The 23089-nt window shown below is 33.4% G+C and overlaps 2 protein-coding genes across 2 annotated transcripts in view; both read left to right on the top strand.

Moving 5' to 3' along the window:
• Window positions 1–12579, top strand: part of LOC121371650 (claspin-like) — a 31964-nt gene extending 19385 nt beyond the window's left edge. Inside the window, exons 16-31 of the mRNA XM_041497692.1 lie at window positions 190–340; window positions 1471–1605; window positions 2022–2101; window positions 2966–3141; window positions 3426–3559; window positions 3929–4046; window positions 4919–5042; window positions 5618–5739; window positions 6687–6730; window positions 7043–7172; window positions 7742–7863; window positions 8427–8554; window positions 8951–9020; window positions 9598–9677; window positions 10713–10868; window positions 11660–12579. Of these exons, the coding sequence (XP_041353626.1) occupies window positions 190–340; window positions 1471–1605; window positions 2022–2101; window positions 2966–3141; window positions 3426–3559; window positions 3929–4046; window positions 4919–5042; window positions 5618–5739; window positions 6687–6730; window positions 7043–7172; window positions 7742–7863; window positions 8427–8554; window positions 8951–9020; window positions 9598–9677; window positions 10713–10868; window positions 11660–11791 (1902 nt within the window). The 3' untranslated portion in view covers window positions 11792–12579. The remainder of the gene's footprint in view (window positions 1–189; window positions 341–1470; window positions 1606–2021; window positions 2102–2965; window positions 3142–3425; window positions 3560–3928; window positions 4047–4918; window positions 5043–5617; window positions 5740–6686; window positions 6731–7042; window positions 7173–7741; window positions 7864–8426; window positions 8555–8950; window positions 9021–9597; window positions 9678–10712; window positions 10869–11659) is intronic.
• Window positions 12580–15360: 2781 nt separating this feature from the next.
• Window positions 15361–21227, top strand: LOC121372442. Its single transcript, XM_041498747.1, has 6 exons — window positions 15361–16108; window positions 16789–16945; window positions 17315–17485; window positions 18890–19005; window positions 19383–19500; window positions 20748–21227. Exons 1-6 carry the CDS (start codon window positions 15834–15836, stop codon window positions 20835–20837), a joined length of 927 nt encoding a protein of 308 aa, XP_041354681.1. The 5' UTR covers window positions 15361–15833; the 3' UTR covers window positions 20838–21227.
• Window positions 21228–23089: the final 1862 nt, after the last annotated feature.

Here is a 23089-nt window from a genome sequence, read left to right as displayed (position 1 = left end):
CCAGAGCCTATATTTTCAAAGCTCTCTTAGCATTACAAAATTGTAAAATCATCGTAGACTGTGACTTCACCACAGCACACACCATTGTGATATTACAGCTTAAGTGTTTTTGTGTGCCAAACCTTAAATTACATGCTATGGTATTTTGAGTGATTTAAAACAAACTAGTTATAGTTTGTTATTATTTAGGAAAATCCTTTTGCTGATGAGGAAGCAGAGGACGATGATAATAATGATGATGGGGAAGACTCTACAGATGATGACTCAGATGAAAACACAGACTTACCGGACACCATGAAACTTCGTCTGGACTCTTCAGACGATGAAGAACATTCACACGGTATTAATACCAAATAGTATGAGTGAAATGCTGAATATTATTAATACCAAATAGTATTAGTGAAATGCTGAATATTATTAATACCAAATAGTATTAGTGAAATGCTGAATATTATTAATACCAGATAGTATGAGTGAAATGCTGAATATTATTAATACCAGATAGTATGAGTGAAATGCTGAATATTATTAATACCAAATAGTATGAGTGAAATGCTGAATATTATTAATACCAAATAGTATGAGTGAAATGCTGAACATTATTAGTCCCCTACTGATCCATCTCTGTCTTTATGTTCGTCAAGTTTGACTTTAATGACGATTTACCAATTTGTGACAATTATGTCTCTTGACTTTAGGATGATACAGACATTTGTCTTCCAGACTTTTGTTTTTCAATGCTTCAAGATATTGAGCAGTAATTTTGGATATAGCTTTATCATGTACTATTACAGATGAAGTTTAACTTTCATGGTGATTCACCCAGTTTTGATTGAGTTATGGCCCTTGAATTTAGAAGTTAAGAAAATTTGTTGTGCTCTGTAGGGGGCTTGTATTGCTTTAGCAGTACTTTTAGAATGTTTTTTGCTTAAAAATTTGGTAATGTATCAGTTTTCAAATGGAAACTTTTCCCATGATGTTAGTAGTTGGTTAAAGTTTTTTTTCAGTCTGAATGTATTGAAATTTCCCCTGCAAAATAACATGTTAACTATTTTTAGAGGTAAAAAAAATGTTAAGATTTTCCAGAATTCCGAATTTCAGTGTCTCCTGAAAACTGTTCCATCCTTGATGTTTCGTGAAAAGTTCACAATAACTACTTTTCAAGAGCCTGCATTGTTTTGATTTTTTTTACCAATGTCATCTTAATCCGTATTATACAAGACAAGATAAGACATTTACTCAGTTATTGAGGCCACATGACCAACATAACTACTGGGTTTTTTTCACAGGTTTGTTGTGTTTTTCACCAAAGTATATTAATATTAGGATGTGGCCCTCAAGATGCACAGATAACTAATGTTGAATGACTCTTAGCATTTGAAATCTGATTCGTTCATATTGGTATTTGTTTTTTAAATAGACCAAAATTATTAACATGTTTTACACAATGCTGTTGTATTTATTATTTAGAGAATGCAGTAAAGAAAAAGAAACTGCGAAAACTTGCAATTAGTGATGATGAAGAGAGTCAGCAGTCAGCACCAGGTGAAAAAGAAGCAAAAAAGACTGAAAGTACTGCAGATGATGCCAGACCATTTTCTAGTGGTGTGTGGGGTTTTTGTTTATTAATTTACACCTGCTGGCAAAACAATAGTGCTGCTTGGACATTTTAGGGGGATTGCTAAGAATCAAATTTGTTATTTTGATAAACAAATTTTTTTAAAAGCTTAAAATCCTGAACTCACTAAAAGATTCGGAAATCACAATTTTTGTTGATTCCTATAGTAAATCGAAATCATTTTGGTTTTTTTTTTCACAAGTGCCTCATTTGATTTGACTTTAAGTGTGTGAGTGCAAATTGATTTATTTGGCACAAAACTATGAACAACTAAAAAATAAAAAAGATTTGAGTTCACCATCAATTTTTAAGAAAATGTAGGGGAAACATTATTTAAAGGAAAAATTGGTGTGTAAAATTGTATGTACCCGGTATGTGTCTTAATGTACTTTTTGTTTTCCAGTGACGAGTAAAGATCATAATGATGATACTTTAGATGGTTTATCTCCCTTATCAAAGCATCTGTCTGCAACACAAACACAGGTGAGTCATGTTTATTAGGAATTAGAAAGAAGGAAGGAAATGTTTTATTTAACAGCGCACTCAACACATTTTATTTACGGTTAGATAGTGTCGGACATATGCTTATGTACCACACAGATATTGAGAGAGGAAACCCGCTGTCGCCACTTCATGGGCTACTCTTTTTGATTAGCAGCAAGGGATATTTTATATGCACCATCCCACAGACAGGATAGTACATACCACAGCCTTTGTTACACCAGTTGTGGAGCACTGGCTGGAACTAGAAATAGCCCAATGGGCCCACCGACGGGAATCGATCCTAGATCGATCACGCATCAGCGAACGCTATACCACTGAGCTACATCCCACCCCGAATTAGAAAGAAAGCACTACAATCTGATAAATAAATTTTAAAATATCCTGACCATTTAAAATAGTCTTATCGTCCAGGGACTCTGGATGACAAGAGCAAAACAGAAAGAAGTGAAAGACCCACCTTATTTTCCCCCAATACTAGTCATTACATGAAATTATTTCGCCAAATTAAAATAAAATTTGTCAGTTGAGTTTAAAATTCTCAGTTGGCAAATTTGGTGAATGGCACAGCTAGCCCTGTGGTCAGAACTTGGCATCCCTTACAATGAAAGATTCTTGTGATGTCATTAATTGTTGAAATATTTTAATTGGCCTTGGTATGTGCTGTCCTATCTGTGAGAAAGTGAATATAAAAAGATTCCCTGCCGATGATGCAAAAAATGTAGCAGATTTTCTCTAAAGATTATGATTATGAGTCAAAATTACCAAATGTTTGAAATCTAAATTAATAAATCAATGTGCTCTAGTGGTGTCGTTAAACAAAACAAAGTTTAATTTTTGTTGCAGAAACCAAGAAAGCGATCAAGTCTGACGCTACCTATTGAAGATTCTCAAGACCTGTATGATGATACACAGACTGAGTCGCTCAGCATGGCAGGACTTCCCAGCAAGGCTTCCATGTCCAATGACAGTCTCAACTTCCTCTTAGACGACTCGCAGTCGCAGATGCTAGATGCAGATGGGTAAGGCTGATGATTTTGTGGGGTTTTTTTTTTTTTAATATTTATTGTTCCAGGTTACAAATGATAATCTTCGGGTCAATATTTATTAACTAGTTGGATTGAAATTTTTGGTTCTTTTTATTGAACAATCTGCTAAAAAAAAAAATAATAATACTTAAATACTTTAACAAAGAAGAAAGTAAACTAATTATAACAAAGATTCCATGAAATGGTGTTGAAGTAAATTTAGTTTTTATTTATTTTATTATTAATATATTAGTATTATCTTTTTAATGATATTTTAGATTCCTGAAGGTTAATACATCCCTGAGAAAGCCGTCTAAAGAGTCCCTGAGTTTCATTGACGAGACGTCTCATGTGTCTAGTACACAGAACAACATGGATGAACTACTAGGCTTGTGTTCGGGAAAGTTTGTTGGTATGTAGTTATTATGTGTTTTATTATTATATGTTATACTTTTCATATTTTAGAGGTTTATAATCTGCATATTGGGGAAGTTTAATGGACCAATTAAAAATACAAAAACCTGTATGGTACATGTATGCAGAAAGTGGAATAATCTATCCTTTAAAATGATAACATTACCGTATATTGCTGTATATAAAAATTTTCCCCAAATCAGAAGGGGCAGTTTATATAAGGTGCGTTGAATAGTCAACAAAATATAGTATATTAAAAGCAGTAGACAATCACTATAATTAATATGTTGTAGTGATTCTAAAATGTTCTTGTGTTCACCACAATATAAGTAATGTATTATTAAAACTGACTTGAATATTATTCCAGAAACCCAAGAGGAAGGCAAGAAAGTATCTTGTAAAAATCTGTTTGGAGGCAGTACTAAATCCACAACAGGAGACATGGACGAGCTTCTTGGCCTTTGTTCTGGTTTCTTTCCTGCAAGGTACAGATAACCATAACCATTAAACATTAACTACCAGGTGTTAATAGTATTCTGCAGGGCTCTAACGTAAGAAGTTATATCCCATGTTTGTTATTTGCTGTATGTAGACATTTCAAGTGTACAAATTTTATATACTGGCAGATAATGTTCTCCAGGTGTATACATTTTGCCATCGTTGATGCTTCCGACCTACGGTCCAGCCAGTGTATTACAACTGGTACATCAAAGGCTGTGGTATGTGCTGTCCTGTCTATGGGATAGTGCATATAAAAGATCCCTTGCTGCTAATCAACAAGAGTAGCCCATAAAGTGACGACAGCAGGTTTCCTCCCTCAGTATCTGTGTGGTCCTTAACCATATGTCTGACGCCATATAACCGTAATTAAAATGTGTTGAGTGCTTCGTTAAATAAACCATTTCCTTCCTTCCGACCTATGGCAATTCATATTTCAACGATGACAAGTGCTGTAATTAAGTTCAAGCCCTGTATTGTTTAAAGGTGCTGCTTCAACATTGCATAATGGTGGCTTCCTGTCATAATTAATTATTAACTTTTGCTTGAAATGTACAATTATACCCTGACCTGTTTGCCCATTAAATGTTTTTAGTTAATTTACTAGTAGAATTTTTTTAATTTTTTTATCTGTGAATCTTTTGGGAATGACCAATGGAATTGAATGTGCTCAGTTGAGACAAACAGCAGTGTTGTTAGTGGATGGCGGTTTATACCTTTTCCCATAAATAGTAGCACTTCTAAACTAAAAAGAACATTTTGGGGATGGGCCTGTGTTTTATAATTATATAATTTGAAAGATGTATAATGATAATGTTAAATATAACTGATTCTTTTTTCTTATTAACTCTATATTCAGCTGTCCAGATGGTAACAAAGACGGGGCATCAGGGAATGCAAAAAGAAAAGCCACCGATGAAGAACAAAGTAATACATCGTTCAATCTCCTGTCAGATGGAGAAGATAACCTGGATAGTGAAAAGGTAATACACTTACAGCATATCTGTCTCTATCAACAAACACATTGACATTAGACAAGCTCTTTCTGGATTTTTTTTTTTTTTTTTAATGTACCACATAGGAATTTTTCAAAAGAGTCCTATGTTTGATGGAATTGGGGAAAATTAGTGCGAGTAAATTATACATGATGCAGTATACCACTGTTAAATTAATTTATTACAGAAGACATAATTAAATATATTAGGAATTTGTAGTACAGAAATTGGGAATTTTCAGAGCCACTTTCTTTTGGGATGTGGCCTATGTTCCAGAGAATGCCTGGATAAATCCCTGATAGGGATGGATTATTGTATACAAATTACATTTTTCTTTCCACAACTTAAGCATACTTTTAACTTATATTATATGCATTATCATGCTTTTATTTTTTGAAATTACCTAGTGAAATCAATTTATGGGAACACCATGCATGTTTGGTGAGAAACATTCTTGAGTAATATTTTTAGGTCATACGTTAGTTAATTGTCCAACAACTTGCTTCAACTAATGGATAAACAATAGATTTTCATTAAAATATGTTCTCATTGTTGTCTAACAGGAGTTGTCTGATGATGATGATCAACGGACAGACGATAATTCTGATGACACGGAAGAACTCCCAGACGTTCAAGTCAGATCTAAGAAGAAACATTTTAAAGGATTTGTTGCAAGTAAAACGAAGTGAGTTATACAAATCAGCATTAACATTTGCAGTGTTTATGGCTTGATGGTGAGCTCTCCTGAAATTATGTAGGAGAGTAATTGTCTCGGCATAAAATTCACAGTTATTTAGAGCAAAATAAATTAGCAATATCTTCTTGTGATGAGGCGAGCAGTTTTTCACTCACATGGAAATCGTCAAACTGCAAGTACTGCATTTGATTAACTAGTAATTTGATACAAATATAATTATGAAAATTGAAGTATAATTTAGGAATGAGGGAGGGAAGTGTTCTATTTTTTTCAGAAATTAAATTATTACTAGAATTCTACATTTTGTGAAATAGGGCAATTTAAAAATAATATTATTGAGGAAGCCACAGAAATGTTCTTCAGTATAAATAAAGCATCTTGTTTTTTAGATACCTTAGAAAATATTACACTCACCTCCCCAGAAGAAGTACTGAGATAAACTCATGGGATGGGGTGGTTAAATTTTTTTTTTTTTAAAGACACCACTAGAGAACATTGATTTATGAATAATCAGTTCATGCTGGGGTGTCTTTAAACATCTATTCTACCTATTAATCATCGGCTATTGGAGTCAAACATTTGGTAATTTAGATATATAATCTCAGAGAGGAAAACCACATTTTTCCATTAGTAGCAAGGGATCTTTTATATGCACCATCCCATAGACAGGATAGCATATACCAAGGACTTTGATATACCAGTCGTGATGTACTGGCCGGAACGAGAAATAGCCCAATGGGCCCACCAACGCGGATCGATCCCAAACCTTGCGTGCATCCAGTGAGCACTTTACCGCTGGGTGGGATAGGATGGAGAGGATTTATATTGCAATAGTATAAACATGTCTGCAAATAAAATAAGATTCTCTTTGTCTTTTGTTTCTTTTCTTTTTTTTGTGCTTTGTTAAATTAATATAATTATGTGTTTCTTTGTAGAAAAATCAGACAAGCTTTTGTGGAAGAAGAAGCAGAATTGTCAGGTATTGTTTTTTGTTTTACGTCAGTTTTGAAATATAATTGGCTACTGTGAAGTTTGTCATTCATAAGACAGATTGGTGCTTAAGACAGGGTAAGTTGTACTATAACTGTACTGTTGAATGCAACCTACTATATATTAAAAGTCTTAATAGAGATACTGTTTGAACAGGTATAAGTTGGCTGCATTTGTTTTTTGTGGACAATTTTGAATCCAGCTTGATTACTTTGGTTAAATTGTTTGTAAGTATTAAACTAGCCTAGCAGTGTTCACTTTAATGGGAATATTGATGATTTGCCATGTTTCTGTTAAATAGGAAGCGAGTATGACAGCGATGAAAATCTAGACATCCCAGAAGAGGATGATATTATGGAGATGGAAGAAGGCGATCTGGACAACTCAATCTCCGAGGAGGAGCTCCGCGACCAAGTTGGAAGAGTTCACTTGTAGGTTAAATTTATAATTTATTTTTTCTGGTTCACATCTAATTAATTAAAACAGTAATAGCCAGAGCCCAGATTTCCAAAGCTATCTTAGCACTATGATATCGTAAAACAATCTTTGGCTAAAATATAACTATGGCCTGTGTTATAGTGACGTCATAGCTTACGGCGGTTTCATGATTTCATAGCACTAAAACAGCTTTGAAAATCTCTAACCAGGGCCCGTGCTTATAAAAGTTTTAGAGTCCAGACTCAATCTCTAATGACGTCACACGAATACAATTTGTATGGCATTAGTGTCTTGGACTCTATTAGAGTCTCGAGTGTAGACTTGAAAAGTTTTATAAGCACCAGGCCAGGAATGGAATATTGTACACTGCCTAATAACCAGGGTCAATACATTTAATAGCAAGTCAGAAATAGACTAATTTAAACAAAAGGTTTCAAGGTATTGGTTTAAAATTCCCAATCTTATGAAAGTCTGTATTGCATTCATCTGTTACATTCAACCCAGCCGGGCTTATGTATATCTATGGCGTATATAATGTGTATAAAATACTGTATGTTTTCAGGAAAAGAACAATAGATGAAGACAAACGTGACATAATGCGACTCCAGGAAATGTACCTGCCAGATGGTGATCTGTATTCTGATGGAAAAGGTCGAACAAGGAGATTCAAGTGGAGTAATCAGGGTAATTTGAGAATTCCAGATACTTGTAACAGCTAGTAGTTTTAGTTCAGCTATTCGGATTAATAACAGGTATTACCCATTGAAGAATAAATAATGATAAATTACTCAAATTGTAGAGGTCTTCTGAAAATAAGAATCTCTGTGAAATAATATTTTTGTCCATTCCTTTCTTAAATTGGTTCATCTGACTACTTGTCCTTAGATTTCATAAAACCAGGGATATTGGGTGTCTTCATTTTGTTTCGTGTTTATTTATTAAAAAATGATTATATTTTTAAAAACATTCTCTGTCAAAATCAACATAGAAAAACTTAAATAAAGACAAATGAGTTATTGCTTTATAGAATACCAACAGAGTAATATTAAAATTAAGCATTCTGGGATTGATTCCCATCAGCTCATTGGGCTATTTCTCTGATTCCAGCCGTGATATGTGTGTACTGTCTGGGAAAACATGTCAGAATTACCGATGATTAATAAATCAATGTGCTCTAGTGGTGTTATTAAGCAAAATAAACTTTAACTTTTTAAATTTGGAATAAAAGTTTGTGAGGAATTTTTCAGATGAAGAGTCCCAAGAAGACATGTTTGGAAATGGGTCGGATGATGAAGGACCTGAGGAAGAAAACGCAGATGAATTAAAATGGAGAATGGAAAGATTTGAAAGAGAAAAGTTCTTGGAAGAACAGAGAGTATGTTTTCTGATATGGCTGAAGTTTTATTCATACCCTCTTTTGTTCCCTTCCACTAATCCAATTAAGGTTCAGTCACTCTGTCCTGGGCACACACTTAAGCTATCTAGGCTGTCTGTCCAGGACACGGTTTGTGAGAGAGATGCCTTACACCTACCCATTGAGTCATTAAACTCGCTCTGCGTGTGAGCTGGTACCAGGGTTCGAACCCAGTATCTATCAGTCTTATGTCTGATGGCTTAACTGATAAGCCACTGAGGCCGGTTTTTAAAAATTGTAACTGTTTAACAGATATGTTTTACATACTGCTTATTTCACTGGTTTGTCTTCCCAACTTAAGACAAAGCAACTCATGTATTATATCATTTAATTTTAATTATGTTTTATTTATTTTAGGAAAAAGAACAGGAAAATGAAGATGGTAGTCAACTTTTAAAGCTGGGGAAAATGTTTTTATTACGACAAGGTAATTTAACTATTAAACAACAAAAAACATGTTTGTTCTTGCATGGGTTTCTTCACTTGAAAATATGTTTTTTTAGCAAGTAAGGAAATAAATAAAGATAATTAGCAGTCATGTTGATAAAAGTTCGGTAACCTTAAAATATTGGAAATGTTTCAGTTTTGATTATATAAGTACATGTTTTGTTGGACAATATACATGTTTTTTGATAAAACACTGAAAAGTTTCATTCTGGCTGTAAGATATATCACTAAAGGTTTTACTCATTGATACAAGTAATGTAGTTAACAATATTTACAACTGATACATACTTCAGTTTTTTATGCACGTGCAGGAAACTTTGTTACATAGCAGCCAGTTTAATGCTCTTTTGAAGCATTGAAATACAAATAAAAGGGTAGTTATTTGGATAGCAACGGTCGTTTATAAATATAGGTCTCCTTACGATACTTGTATGACCATTAGCTATAAAAAAAAAATACCAAAAACATATTTTGCAGACATGGTCACATATGTTTATAAACCTTTCTTCCACAATTTAATTATTAGTGTTAATGTTTTAAAAATTATATTCTTACAGTTTCAACTGAGAAAAAAGAAACAGAATTTAAGAAGCCCCTGCAGCCAAATAAAAGTCCAGTCAAGGTGTTTAAACCAAGTGTAAGTGTTTTGGAATATTTTATAAGTACAGTTGAATCCTGTTGGCTCGAACCCCGTCAGTGCTGGAGAAAGTGTTCGACCCATCAGATAGTTTGACCTAACCATTCAGTTAACATTGTGTAAGTGTAACTCAGGACTTTGTTTTTGGTTTGAGCGTTGCAGTGTATTTGATCCTTCCGAGTTCGACCCAACAAGATTCTATAGTGTGCACATCCCATTGTAGTGTAGAAGCAAATATTTTCTTGTCAACTTAACCTGACTAATGGCATTTTCCGCTGTTCCAACAGCCAATTGGATGGCTAAAAATTGTTCAATGAATTCTCTGCTTCCTGTTCATGGCACGTGATTGAAGTTGTCTTCTTTTTTCTCCTTCGCTCTTACACTACGGATGACTTTGCTTTTGCCATCTTAAAATCTAAGCCATTAGTTTGAGATATGTTTAAGAATTTGTGACAAGAGAAAACAATCAAGTTTCTTCAATTCTTTTATAGTTAAATATTAATCACATCCTGATCAGTCATCTGAATCAAGTGGGACAGAGAGTTTCCGTTTCATCCATTAACCTAACATCTCTCCCAAGTGCATATCCCTTCATTTCAATTCCCACCCCACCCCCAAACATCCAAACAGCCAGTCAAAATGAATGAACAGAAATAATAAATAATAAAGTCACTAAACCAGAATCTAGGAGAATGATGGTTGAGATAAAAATGGGACTACAATAAATTGTGTTTGTACCTTAAAATGTCAAGGAGAAAGATGTGTTTACTAAACAGGTAATTTTGACAGTAAAAAAGTATAGTAAATGAATATATAGGTGGTAAGTCCGGTTACATAGTATGAGAACGGCAAACAATCAAGTCTATCTTAATTTCAGATTCATTTTAAGTTATCATTTTTAAATCCCTTTAAAAAAAAGAAGCAAACATACAGCTGAAATTGTATTTAATATTGTTAGGATTGTTTCATAATCTGTAATCTCTTTTAAAATCATACTTTGGAATATATTTGATGTATATGTTTATTAATTTTCAGATTGCTAGAAAAGGCTCTTTCTTGACCCGCAGTAAAGCTGCACTGGCTCAGATTTCTGCTCGTTCCAAGGTCACGGTGAATCCAACAGGACCGACCAATTCTAAGAACTTCATCTTTCAAGTTGTGTCACCAGACAAGGTTCAAGATAAATCTGAAGTAATTATTTACATGAACTTGCATATACCATCTAACACATTGTAAGATTCTTGCCATTTCATCAGCAGTAGGAATGTTCAGGCCAGTCCTTCAGTAGGGTGGGGGTTTGCAATAAAGTAAGATTTTAGATTAACTATTCATGAACAAGACTCAAAGTTTTACTCAGCCTGTTTATTTAAAACATATTTTTTCTTTCCCCTTTTTCCAAAGCTAAGGGTACTAATGAGTTCCTGTTGTCAATTTGCATTTCCATATATAATTACTGTCTCACCAAACAAATACCAGTTAATCAAGGCCTTCTGTGAAGAATTTAATTATTCAGATTCTAAGTATATCATTTATGTTAAGTGTGGGTCACTTTTTCTCCCCTATTTACTTTGCATATTTAAATATAGTTTATGTTTGTTATAGTTTACTTTAATTAAATAAATTATTATTGCATTACATTCATGAATCGCTTGATGCGTGGTCAGTCTAGGATCGATCCTTGTTGGTGGGCCCATTGGGCTATATCTCGTTCCAGCCAGTGCACCATGACTGGTATATCAAAGCCTGTGGTATGTGTCATCCTGCCTGTGGGATGGTGCATATAAAAGATCCCTTGCTGCTAATCGAAAAGAGTAGCCCATGAAGTGCTGACAGCGTGTTTCATATCTGTGTGGTCCTGAACCATATGTCTGACGCAACATAGTCGTAAATAAAATGTGTTGAGTGCATCGTTAAATAAAATTTAAAAAAATAATAATTTAAAAAAAACATTCATGTTCCCGGTATTTGCATTTTTTTTACAGCCTGCATCAAAATCTGCTATTGCTACCAAGAAAAGAAAATCAGCTATTCAGAATCCGCCATCTAAGAGACCCAGACCTGATAGCAAATCCCCGAAACGACATAAGAGTATTTTTAATCTGCTGGAAAGATGAAGCATTCCTTGAAGACTGTTACAAAATAAGGAATATATATATATTCTATAGGACCGTGGCATATACAACCTTAGCTTGTAGTTATTAATTTATTATTTTTATTTTCAAGAATAAAAGTTGATCCCATAGATATAGTTTTATATATTTGGATTAAATAGGAAAATAATGCTTCATTTAGCAGAAACATTTGTTCTGTTTTTGTGGTGGTAGCAGATTGCTGGAAGTTGACAATAATAATCAGTATTTCTAACAGACATACACATTGATTTCATAATAGTTCTGACTGCCAGAACGTTGTAATCTTTGATGCATAAGAATGCAACGATATTGATGATATGCATTTTGACATGTATAAATGTGTTTGTGGTGTAACAATGTAGAAACATAATGGTTTATCTTATAAGAATATGTCTGAATATATCATAGAGTAATCAATAGCCATGCACATAACAATTTTTCTGAAGTTCATGAGCATAACAGGAGGGCTGTTGCGAAGCACCTAAAAGCAAAGAACAAAGTGGGGGAAGCTTGGTTACCATATATTGTTGTGTGTTCGTTGGCCAACTTTGCGGCAATACATACTCCTTATTTTGCCTCTCATTATTTGGTACAAAAAAGTTGATAAGAAATAAAAGCCGTCTTGATGTTGTCGGTCTTACATTCACGGCCAATTCCGATTTTGCTGAACCTATCAAAGTTTTAATATTAGTATTTTAATTAATAAATATTTCAAGATATATGTAAAACAATAAAGACGTTTGTAAAGTGATCCCCTAATGTGGGATAAACAAATTCTTTTCTTTTTATTTTTATCTTCATCAAATGAATCGATCTCTTTGATATCACCAACTGATAAAAAGTAGTTTATTTTTTGGAAAGGTTGTGGATATATATGTTTTGGCACCCAAGATAAATTATTTTAATTATAAACACTGCCACTTCCGTTGTTTTTATAAGTGGTGATATGCCCCCCCCACACACACACACAAAAAAATGAAAAGTTTATAATATTTTATAAAGAATTGCTGAATAAATGAAAAGTTTATAATATTTTATAAAGAATTGCTGAATAAACAGAAGTGACAGAAAGTAAAATTCATTAGTTACAACCAATTACATTTGCAATTGAGGACAATATATCAGATGATAGAGGAAACAAAAGACAGAATGACTGGTCTGATCATGTGACAAATTTGGCACCATTATGTGGTTTTTCATTCAGAGACTGCCGAATCAAATCAAATGTTTTCATTGCTTAAATAAAATATAACTTTTATTGTGTGTATCAAACATGCAAATGGATACAGGTATGGGCCAAAATAGAGGCTGTTAAAAATACTGCTAAATTATATTAGGGTAACTGTCATAAGCTACTGAAGTTCATCGTCAGTTGCTTTTTCGTACACACAACACGGCTCGTTTCCTTTGATGTCCAGTGGGCATACTCATTATTATTTTTGTGTGTGAAAACTGCATTTCAAAATAGCAGAGATCGGTGCTGTAAATTATAGTAGGGTGCAGAAAATAAAGGAGGGTGGCTGAACCTGAAAGGAGGGCGGCATAATGTAAGAACACTGCCACTAGAGTACAGTGATTTATTAATCATCAGCTATTTGATGTCAGACATTTTGTTATTTTGACATGCAGTCTTACGAAATCCACTACATTTTTCCATTTGTAGCAAGGGATCTTTTATATACACCATCCCACAGACAGAATAGCACATACCACGATCTTTGATATAGCAGTCGTGGTGCACTGGCTGGGATGAGAAATGGCACTGACAGGGATTAATCCCAAACTGACCGTGCATCAAGCGGGCGCTTTACCACCGGGCTGCGTCCCACCCTTAAAAGTAATTAAGTTGTTTGACAAATTGTTGAAAAATCAATTATCATTTTGGGCCTTGGCTATTCTTAAACTTTTTCCTTAAAAAACCCACTGAAATATTTATATTTGAATAAAATATTTTCATATATATATATATATCATTATATTAGTTGTTTAGTTAACAATAGTGAGAGGATACTTGGATTATGGTCCATAAAATCACATGACATAAAAAGTGAATAAATGGAGATGTACCCCAAAATATAAATGTTATGAGCTTTAGAAAAGAGAAAAAAACATTTGTCACAGTATTTTTTTCACAGCAAGATATCTAGACAAATTTTTATTTAGCACATAAGCTGTCATTGTTTGGGAGTTTAAGATGCATAGTCACTTATATTGTTCAGTTGTATGTATAAGACCAACCTATTATTAATCTTATGAAAAATGACATGGTTACTTGTCTAAGACGGCATCCATAAATATTAACTGAAAGTAGTCACAAAAAATAAAGTTAAAGTTTGTTTTGTTCAAAGACATCACTAGAGCACATTGATTAATATTAGCTATTAACTTCTTCTTTTTCTTCGTAATTGTGATTCATAGTTTTTCTGGGAAAAAACCTACATTTTATCATTAGCAGCTACCGGTAGTGATCATTTATATGCACTTTCATACAGCACATACCATGGCTCTTGATATATACTTAATTGTGATTCATAATTTTAAATCATTAGTGATCATTTATGTGCCCTTTTCTATAGACAGGACAGCACATACCACAGCCTTTGATATATACCAGTTATAAGATCCCAAGAAGATTCTATCTATAAACCCAAGCACCTCAGGTGATCACTCTTCCAACTGAGTTGGGATTCCACCCCTATAATCACAAAAAGTGCAATTACATGTATATACATTCGTGGTATTTGCTATAAAAATAGTTGTAGTTTTTACAACACTTGCCAACATTCAGTGAAATAACACCTTGACAGAATATTTTAATGTTTCTCAGAATACTATAAGAATTATTTAAAAGCAAAGTACAGTATTTTATGTCAACTGTTTTGTTTGTGTTGGATATGCAGTTTTAAATTTATGTGCAACACCAATGAATTGTAGTGAACTGTTAAGTTGCAAAATTAGGATTCACATATTCCAAAAAATCTAATTAAAAGTTATTATCTTGTGGCAATATCAGTTTAAAATACATTGTTAATGTCATTGTGGTACAAAACCATAGTATACTATAAGTGTTAGGATTAGGTAACTCACTGATTACACAAATATAATTCACAGAAACCAACAATTCATTTGAAATGTCTTCTGAGATGATGGATAAAAAACATTGAATTAAAATGGATTGTCCTATATTTGACAGTCCAGGTGTGATGACAACACAAAATAAATGTACTCATCATTTCACACTGGTGTCAGGGATGCATAGACTTTTGAGCTTCACTTGGGAAACCTAGGTAAGAAAAAATGTATTTCATCTTTGACAAGACATGAAGTAGATTGAAGAGTTTGGGTAAATAACTGAAAATAATGTTTGACAACACCTCAGTTCGGTGCTTTTAGCTACTGTCATCGGTAATGTTCAGCTTTTCACCAAAGAAGCATTCAACCTTGTCATGCAGCTACGGTTTGATTCGTGAATTCTGTCGATTAGTCTCGAAATCTATTAAAAAGTTCGGCATACCTCGGCTAATTCCACGATTCGACGCTCGAACTTATCGTATTTATCAGCATACACTGATACATTGGAAGTCTCAGTTTATCCACACTGTGGTCATATATTTAAAACAAGAGTCTGGGTTTTTGAACTTCTGCATCGACAATATAAGTAATTTTCTGACTAAAAATACCGTGAGCGTAACAGACGGACTATTCCGAATGCCTCCGATTGTTCATACTGTTGATACCTCGGGTAATTCCGTGTTACCTTCGAGTGACAACCCGGAAACGTCAACAATAACAACGTGCTCTTTCACCTGGTTGTGCAATATACACAGAAATAAAGTGGTCATTCACAGAATAGAATGAATGAATACACTCACTAAACAATCACATGTGTGTGCAATAGTATATGGGTAGGGCATAAAACAAGCATATAGCATGCATTTATTGTTAATATGATATCTCGACATTTGTAAAAGAAACTGAAAATTACTGTGTCGGATTGTCTTAAAACATTGTAAATAAACGAAAAATGACTTCTGTATTTGTCCCCGGCGTTGAGGATGGTTCAAATGAAAACGGAGAAATACTTTACGATGCTGACACTTTGCAGCATATTGATAGTTTTGAAGATCCGTGTTACGATAAACTTGTTAAACAGTCTGACATTTGTGACTTTGGTGATCAAGGATTTCTGTTGCACAATCTGATGAGTTCAAAAGAATGTCAGCACTACATTGAAACTGGCGAAATATCGGGATTTCGTGAATTACGAACATCACAACGCAGTTACAGAGACTGTCAAAGGTAAGTATAAGAATGTTTTACAGTAAAGTTTGATTTTTAACTCTTGAAATGTGTGATGGCTGCAGTAAGTTCATCAAGATTAACCTCGAGTGCATGCACATGCAATCGTAATTCACCAAGGTTCGTTTTTTAACATTTATTGTTACGGCACAGCAATAAACACAGTAATAAATATCGTGCCGGAGACGTTTATCTTGATAAACTAATGCACTCGAAGTTAATCTTGAACTAATGGCTGTAGGTGATAAGCCCAGAGCTGATTCTGTCCTAAGATAACGGGGGTGGGGGGAGTGGCACTGTCAATTCAATTGTCTGATGGTGAAAATTAATGTATTTGAAGGCAAGAACTTATTGGGAGGGGGAAGAGTTAGGGGTGGGTGTTCCTCCAAGAACAGGGTAGGCATAACGGTGGAAACGGGAGGGGCATAACCATCCACTCTTGTTCCACATAAGTAATTACATGTGCATTTTAGAAATCATCTAGTGTTGATTTTTATATTGTCATCAAAATGGTTGCTTAATCATGTATCTTGTCAAGTTTCTATTTTAGTTAGTTTGAAGTCTGTTCAGACAATAAACATAGGTGAAAATGTAATTAATGGGGGAATCTGTACGAGCCAGTATTTAATGCAAAAGTCAATTTTATTTAATACATGTAGGGGTTTTTTCTTGTCTTTTAGAATAATATTTGAGAGTTCTGGGTTAGCATCTGTGTTATGGGAAAGAATTAAGGATTTCTTGAAAGACATCACAGTTGAAGGAGATCCGTCGAAACAACACATTCATGGTGTCAAGTGTCTTGTACAGGGAACATGGGAACCACATCGTTTGAATAAGGTATGAGATATTACCACTGCATTTTTTTTAAAACAAATTTTTACAGTTTTTAGATACAACTTTTTAAGAGTTGTCAATTTGAAAAACAAAATGAGATTTGTTGACATGAACAGGCCTCAGCCTGCCCATTGCCAAAGTAGCCTATTGTTAATATTTAATACAAAGTGGCTAGAATATTTAGTATTTGACTAATATAATTTTGTCCAAAGTACTGGGTATCCACTTTTTAATATTTTAATGTACAATTTTTGTGTATTTGCATATAGCACAAGTTTTACAAAATGTAAAAGAGCATGCTTATTCTGTGCACTATAGTAGCTTTAAAAATAGTTCATAAACATTAATATTTTTTTAATATATATTTTTCAGGTCTTTAGATTATGTCGATATTATCCTGGTGGACATTTTGCTCCACACTTCGATGGTCATTTTGTTGAAAGTGCCACAGTGCGATCAATGAAGACACTGATGTTATATCTCAACGGAGATTTTAATGGTGGCAGCACTAACTTTGTTGATGAAAGTCAGACTTTGTACAAGGTAAAACTAATTTTAATGGTGGCAGCACTAACTTTGTTGATGAAAGGCAGACTTTGTACACGGTAAAACTGTAATTTTAATGGTGGCAGCACTAACTTTGTTGGTGAAAGTCAGAGTTTGTACACGGTAAAACTAATTTTAATGGTGGCAGCACTAACTTTGTTGATGAAAGGCAGACTTTGTACACGGTAAAACTGTAATTTTAATGGTGGCAGCACTAACTTTGTTGATGAAAGTCAGACTTTGTACAAGGTAAAACTAATTTTAATGGTGGCAGCACTAACTTTGTTGATGAAAGGCAGACTTTGTACAAGGTAAAACTGTAATTTTAATGGTGGCAGGACTAACTTTGTCGATGTCAGTATTAGTCTGATGTGTACCTTGATGGAAAATGAATGTACTTAAACAATGTTTAGGGCAGTCAATAGTACAAAATTACAGTTTCAATAATCTTTTTTTTCTCTCCTTGGATTCCTAATTAATGTAATACATCTTTTAGTATGTCAGTATCATTAATTTTCATCTTATATACAGGTATATACTGTGAAAACAATCAAATTGTAATCTGGAATTCCTTAAAAATCATATGTTTTTTCTGACAGTTTTTAAATACGAGTACAAAAAGAACCTCTCTAAATCAGAATTTTTACTTGGTTTCATGGATTACAAGGGTTTCACTATGTATAACAGAACACAGTGAAAGTACAAGATTACAGTTTCAATAATGTTTTCTTCTTATACCGTGGATTCATAATTTGTTATGTGTCTTTTAGTATATCTCTAGTTTTCGATATATATATGTATATACAGTGAAACCCCTCAAAACTGGAGTCTATGGTCTAGAATCCCTTCATAATCAGAAGAGGCGGGACATAGCTCAGTGGTAAAGCACTCGCTTGATGTGCGGTCAGTTTGTGATCAAACTCCATTGGTGGGCCCATTGGGCTACCTGTCATTCCAGCCAGTGCACCAAGACTGGTATATCAAAGGCTGTGGTATGTGTTATCCTGTCTGTGGGATGGTGCATATAAAAGATCCCATGCTGCTAATAGAAAAAGCAGGTTTCATCTCTAAGACTATATATATATACATGTATATATGTTAAAATTACCAAATGTTTGACATCCAGTAGCCAATTATTTATAAATCAATGTGCTCTAGTGGTGTCGTTAAACAAAACAAACTTTCATAAACGGATGTTTTCACAGTGTTTTAAATATCAGTACAGAATGGAACCTCTCTAAGCCAAATACCCCTTAAAACCAGACTTTTTACTTGGTCTCATGGGTTCCCCTTTAGAAGGGTCTCACTGTAGATATAACAGAACACATCTGTACAGTATATATATTTTTGTTAATTTGATTTTCGTAAGCATTTCAAAATAACTATATTATCTATATATAGGATGCTGATGGCAAGTTCTGTGCTGAAGAAAAAAATATTTTATATCGCATTCAACCCGAAACAGGAATGGGGATCCTCTTTAATCATCAACGACTCCATGAAGGACAGAAATTAAGGTTAGAATGGGGTTCGTTTTCATATTAACAACTACATGTATGTGTGTGTGTCAGTATGACATGTAAAATATTTGTAGACACTTTGAATAATACTGTAAATAATATTCTCTTCATTTATATCTGCTTATGCATTGTATTGATGAATAAAGACCTAGCAACAGATAGATGGGAACAACCTTTAAAAATATGACATTCACATTAAAAATGCCCAGCAATTAAATTAATGCTCTACCCTGTCAAGATCCTGACTAGAACACTGGATCAGCTAACAAAGTTCATATTTTAAAAATTTAATTTACATATTTTTTTTAATTCTGTGTTTTATTAGTGTAAAGTAAATAAATTGTATTTAACTGAACAATTATTACTTTTTATAGTGATGGCGTAAAGTACATCCTGAGAACAGACATCATGTTTAAAAACACCAGTAAGCCATCCTTGTCGCCGGATGAAGAAAAGGGGCTGCAGATGATACAAGAAGCAGAAAGAAAAGAGGTAACTTTTACAAACAAAAGCAGAATTAGGAAACTCTGGAACAAGAAGTTTGGATTTTTTATCGAGAGGGCCCTCTGGAATTTCAGTCCATTTTTACTTGCATTTCTCATTGAAAGTAAAAATTATTACTGCTGTTGTGCAATAACTATAGTACATAGTATATAGATTTATTAAAAATGAAAGGTGCTATAGCATAGTTACAAGTTCCATTTTTGTTATTTTTATATTTAATAATATTTTTATAAATGCATGTAAGTAATTGATCCTGCAGACAATCTTTACATAAATAACTTGTGAAGTTGACACTCTGTGGCTAGATAGCGCCATCAAAGACTAATGAGTTGCACAAAGACAGCAAACTCGTCAGTAACATCCTCCTGTTGAGGCGTGTTCATTGCAGATACACCCTCAATTCTGTCAGTTATCCTCCAATCTCTATATATACAATGTATTAGTATATTTTTTTACCATTAAATTAAAAATTGTAATTTATTTTTTTATGAGCGTATTGTTGAAGGTATGTTTACATTTCAAAGCAAAAGTTACTAAATAATATTACTGGGAAGCGGCCATTATGCAACTTTGAGACAAGACCTTTTATTAGACGAGATTTGAGAAGCTTAATACATTCTAAAAATCAATATCCAGGGAACATTTTGTTCAGTATTGCGTCGCTCATTTCAGAGATCACTACACAATTTTAAAACATTAAACAGTAGTTGCTATACAATTTTCAGTTGACTAGAAATATCGCTAATCAAGATTTTGAAAATAAAATGTTCCTTGTATCTTATTTTTTAAAAATTATCAATAATATTTATACATTAAATCATAAGCTCTATTTACAGGGATGTGAGAACTATGCGGAAACATGTAAATGCACTTTTCCATTTCGTCTATAAAAACAACCCCCAAAACGATGCACCTTTTGGCCGACTGAGAATGCCACACCTCACACAAGAGTTAGATCAAAAGTAGTATCGTGCGATCACAAGTGGTATTCGCGCATAGTACATTCCCATGGCAGGATTTCGTCAGTTTCACTGCGATTGACCAGGTTTGTCCAATCCAGGATATGTTATTTGAAAGCCTTTGTTTGACTTGGGAAGAAAGTAAGCTTTTTTGTTCCAGCCCCTCTCACAACCCTGTATTTATATGAACATATTTATTACATTAGTGGGTCATTAATACTAATTTCATAAGACAAATAAGTTTACAAAGTGCTGTATTGCTTTGTGTCGTTTCAGGCTGCCGGGGAATGTTTAGAAGCAATGGAGTTGTATAGAAAGGCATACAAACTATGTCCAACATTAGAATCAGAATCCTATGGCAACTAGAACCTATTTACAGTAAAGTAATGAACCGGAAGGGACCATGATAGTTTGTTATAGCAGTAGTTCATTGTACACATTTGCAGAAGTTGGTCATTAATATATAGGGAGCTAAAACAGGACTTTACAATCCATTCGTTCTATGCAGTAATTCGTTATAAGCATGTTCATAAACAGATCTGATCTCAAGTCTTATCATGATCATATTTTATTATGATTTCACTGCCCCTGCCCTCGTGTTATGACATCTGCTTTTAATATATAAAAATCAGTATTTATTCATTATTGGGAAAAGGTATAAAAGGACACATCACCTTGTTTAAGGAATTTACGTGTCTTCATTTTTATTGTTAAATTTGTAATAAAAGTTTTGTAATAAAATGTTATTTAATACCATTCATTACTTCTTTTGTTTCTCAATAGAATAAGTAGACCGTTACTGTAAAAAGTAAATTATAAAAAATATAATATAACAAAATTATAGAAATACTCATAATAGTGTGTAAAGTTATTTTATATACATGTATATATATGAATACTGTTCATAAAAGTTAAAAAAAACCAGTTGAGGTAATAAGCTAGTACTAGCTGTCATGAAATTTGTGAAATACATTTCATTAGTCCCTTGCTCAAGCTCAGGGAAAATTAAAATTATTTTACCGAGGAACTAATACTTTCTACATAGGAAATTATTAAGAATCAAAATGCATGTCTGATGCCTATTGCACCAGATATAGGCTCCATTGATTTGATAAACAGTACCCACTTGATAGGTCCTGACTGGCCACTGGTATAAATAATAAAAACCACCAACTACATGTGTATTAGAATTTTTTTATTTACTAAATACTAAATAGCTCATAATAAAACAACTCCAATATATAATGGGAAGACCAGCTTCATCAAAAATGTTCATTATTTTAAATTACTAAACGTAATGTACATGTATCACTATTAAACCTGCAATTTATCAATCACAATGATTCCTACTATTGGCCTTCCATAGGTAGCTCGATAATGTGCAAATTATCCAATGTGTATTTTACAGGGAAATGGTATAAAAAGAATCCATGAAATCTTTTGCAGGGTGAAGATTACTATACTTTCATAAGCATATAATTACAAACCTGCCACAATAATACAATTTACTCTATTCTGATTGTCCAATCTTGCTAAAAAAAAAACACCTTAATGTTATCCTTTGATTGCAAAGCCCCACAAAAACAAAATATGAATCGAACACCAAGTTAAATTCTAATTAATACTCAAAGATAGACACTAATCTAATTAAAGCTAATGTTAGTACATGTTCAGCTGACTTCATAATTGACCAAAACGATGCTGGCACAAATGCTGGAAGCTTAAACCTGCATTCATTTGACATGACTGCAAGAAATGGAATTGGCTTATCTTGGATATGTCAACAGATACATGTACACGGTTGAATGAACATATCTTTTATTGTCAATATTAGAACAAGGGGTTTTTTCTTCATTCTTTCTACTTGCCAATGAACACCAAGCTGCCATATTGCTTTTTACATTAACTTAGAATGTAATGGAATACAATATCCATTTCCACTGATCGCTTTATCAAAACATCATCAGCAGATACGACACCCCATTTAAAACATACTAAACAGCAAATACCATTGTTTACTCTTGACTTTTTGTAACTTAAAAACACACATTTCTCTCATCTCCTAAAATAAACTCACAATCGTTCGAGACAAAGCAAATAATATACCAATTGTAAACAAAAGTAGGTCACAACACACTGCCATCCCAAGTTGTACTTGCATGAAAGCTTTTATTATCCTATATGAATTAATACGGAATATATGGCCCGGAAACTAATATTTTATGAACGGATGGACGGACAGACAACACCATACCATAATACGACCCGTCAGAGATGTGTGTATAACAAAAACATATTTCATATTTCAATGTCACTGAACATGTTTGTCAATTCTATACAACTACAAAGGTCAAGGTGCTCACATTTGATTTTAAAATTATCCTATTTCTACAGCAAACCAGTAAGGATAGCAGCAGACTGAAAATGAATTTGAAACATAATAGATCTACTAATAACTTTCCAAAACATTAAATCTAAGTAAAATATAAAACCAATTCCTAACCCCAAAATTAAATTAAAAATGTTTACCAACAACATTTGGATTTGCAGGATGGATCTGCATGTGTCTGTATATAAAAAGGCAAAAAAAGCATTAAAATCTTTGTATTAATATGAAA

Source organism: Gigantopelta aegis, chromosome 4 (genome assembly GCF_016097555.1).
Source record: "Gigantopelta aegis isolate Gae_Host chromosome 4, Gae_host_genome, whole genome shotgun sequence".
NCBI classification, from domain to species: Eukaryota; Metazoa; Mollusca; class Gastropoda; order Neomphalida; family Peltospiridae; genus Gigantopelta; species Gigantopelta aegis.
Note: the sequence above shows the minus strand (reverse complement) of the source record. Positions and strands in the feature narration are given on the sequence as shown.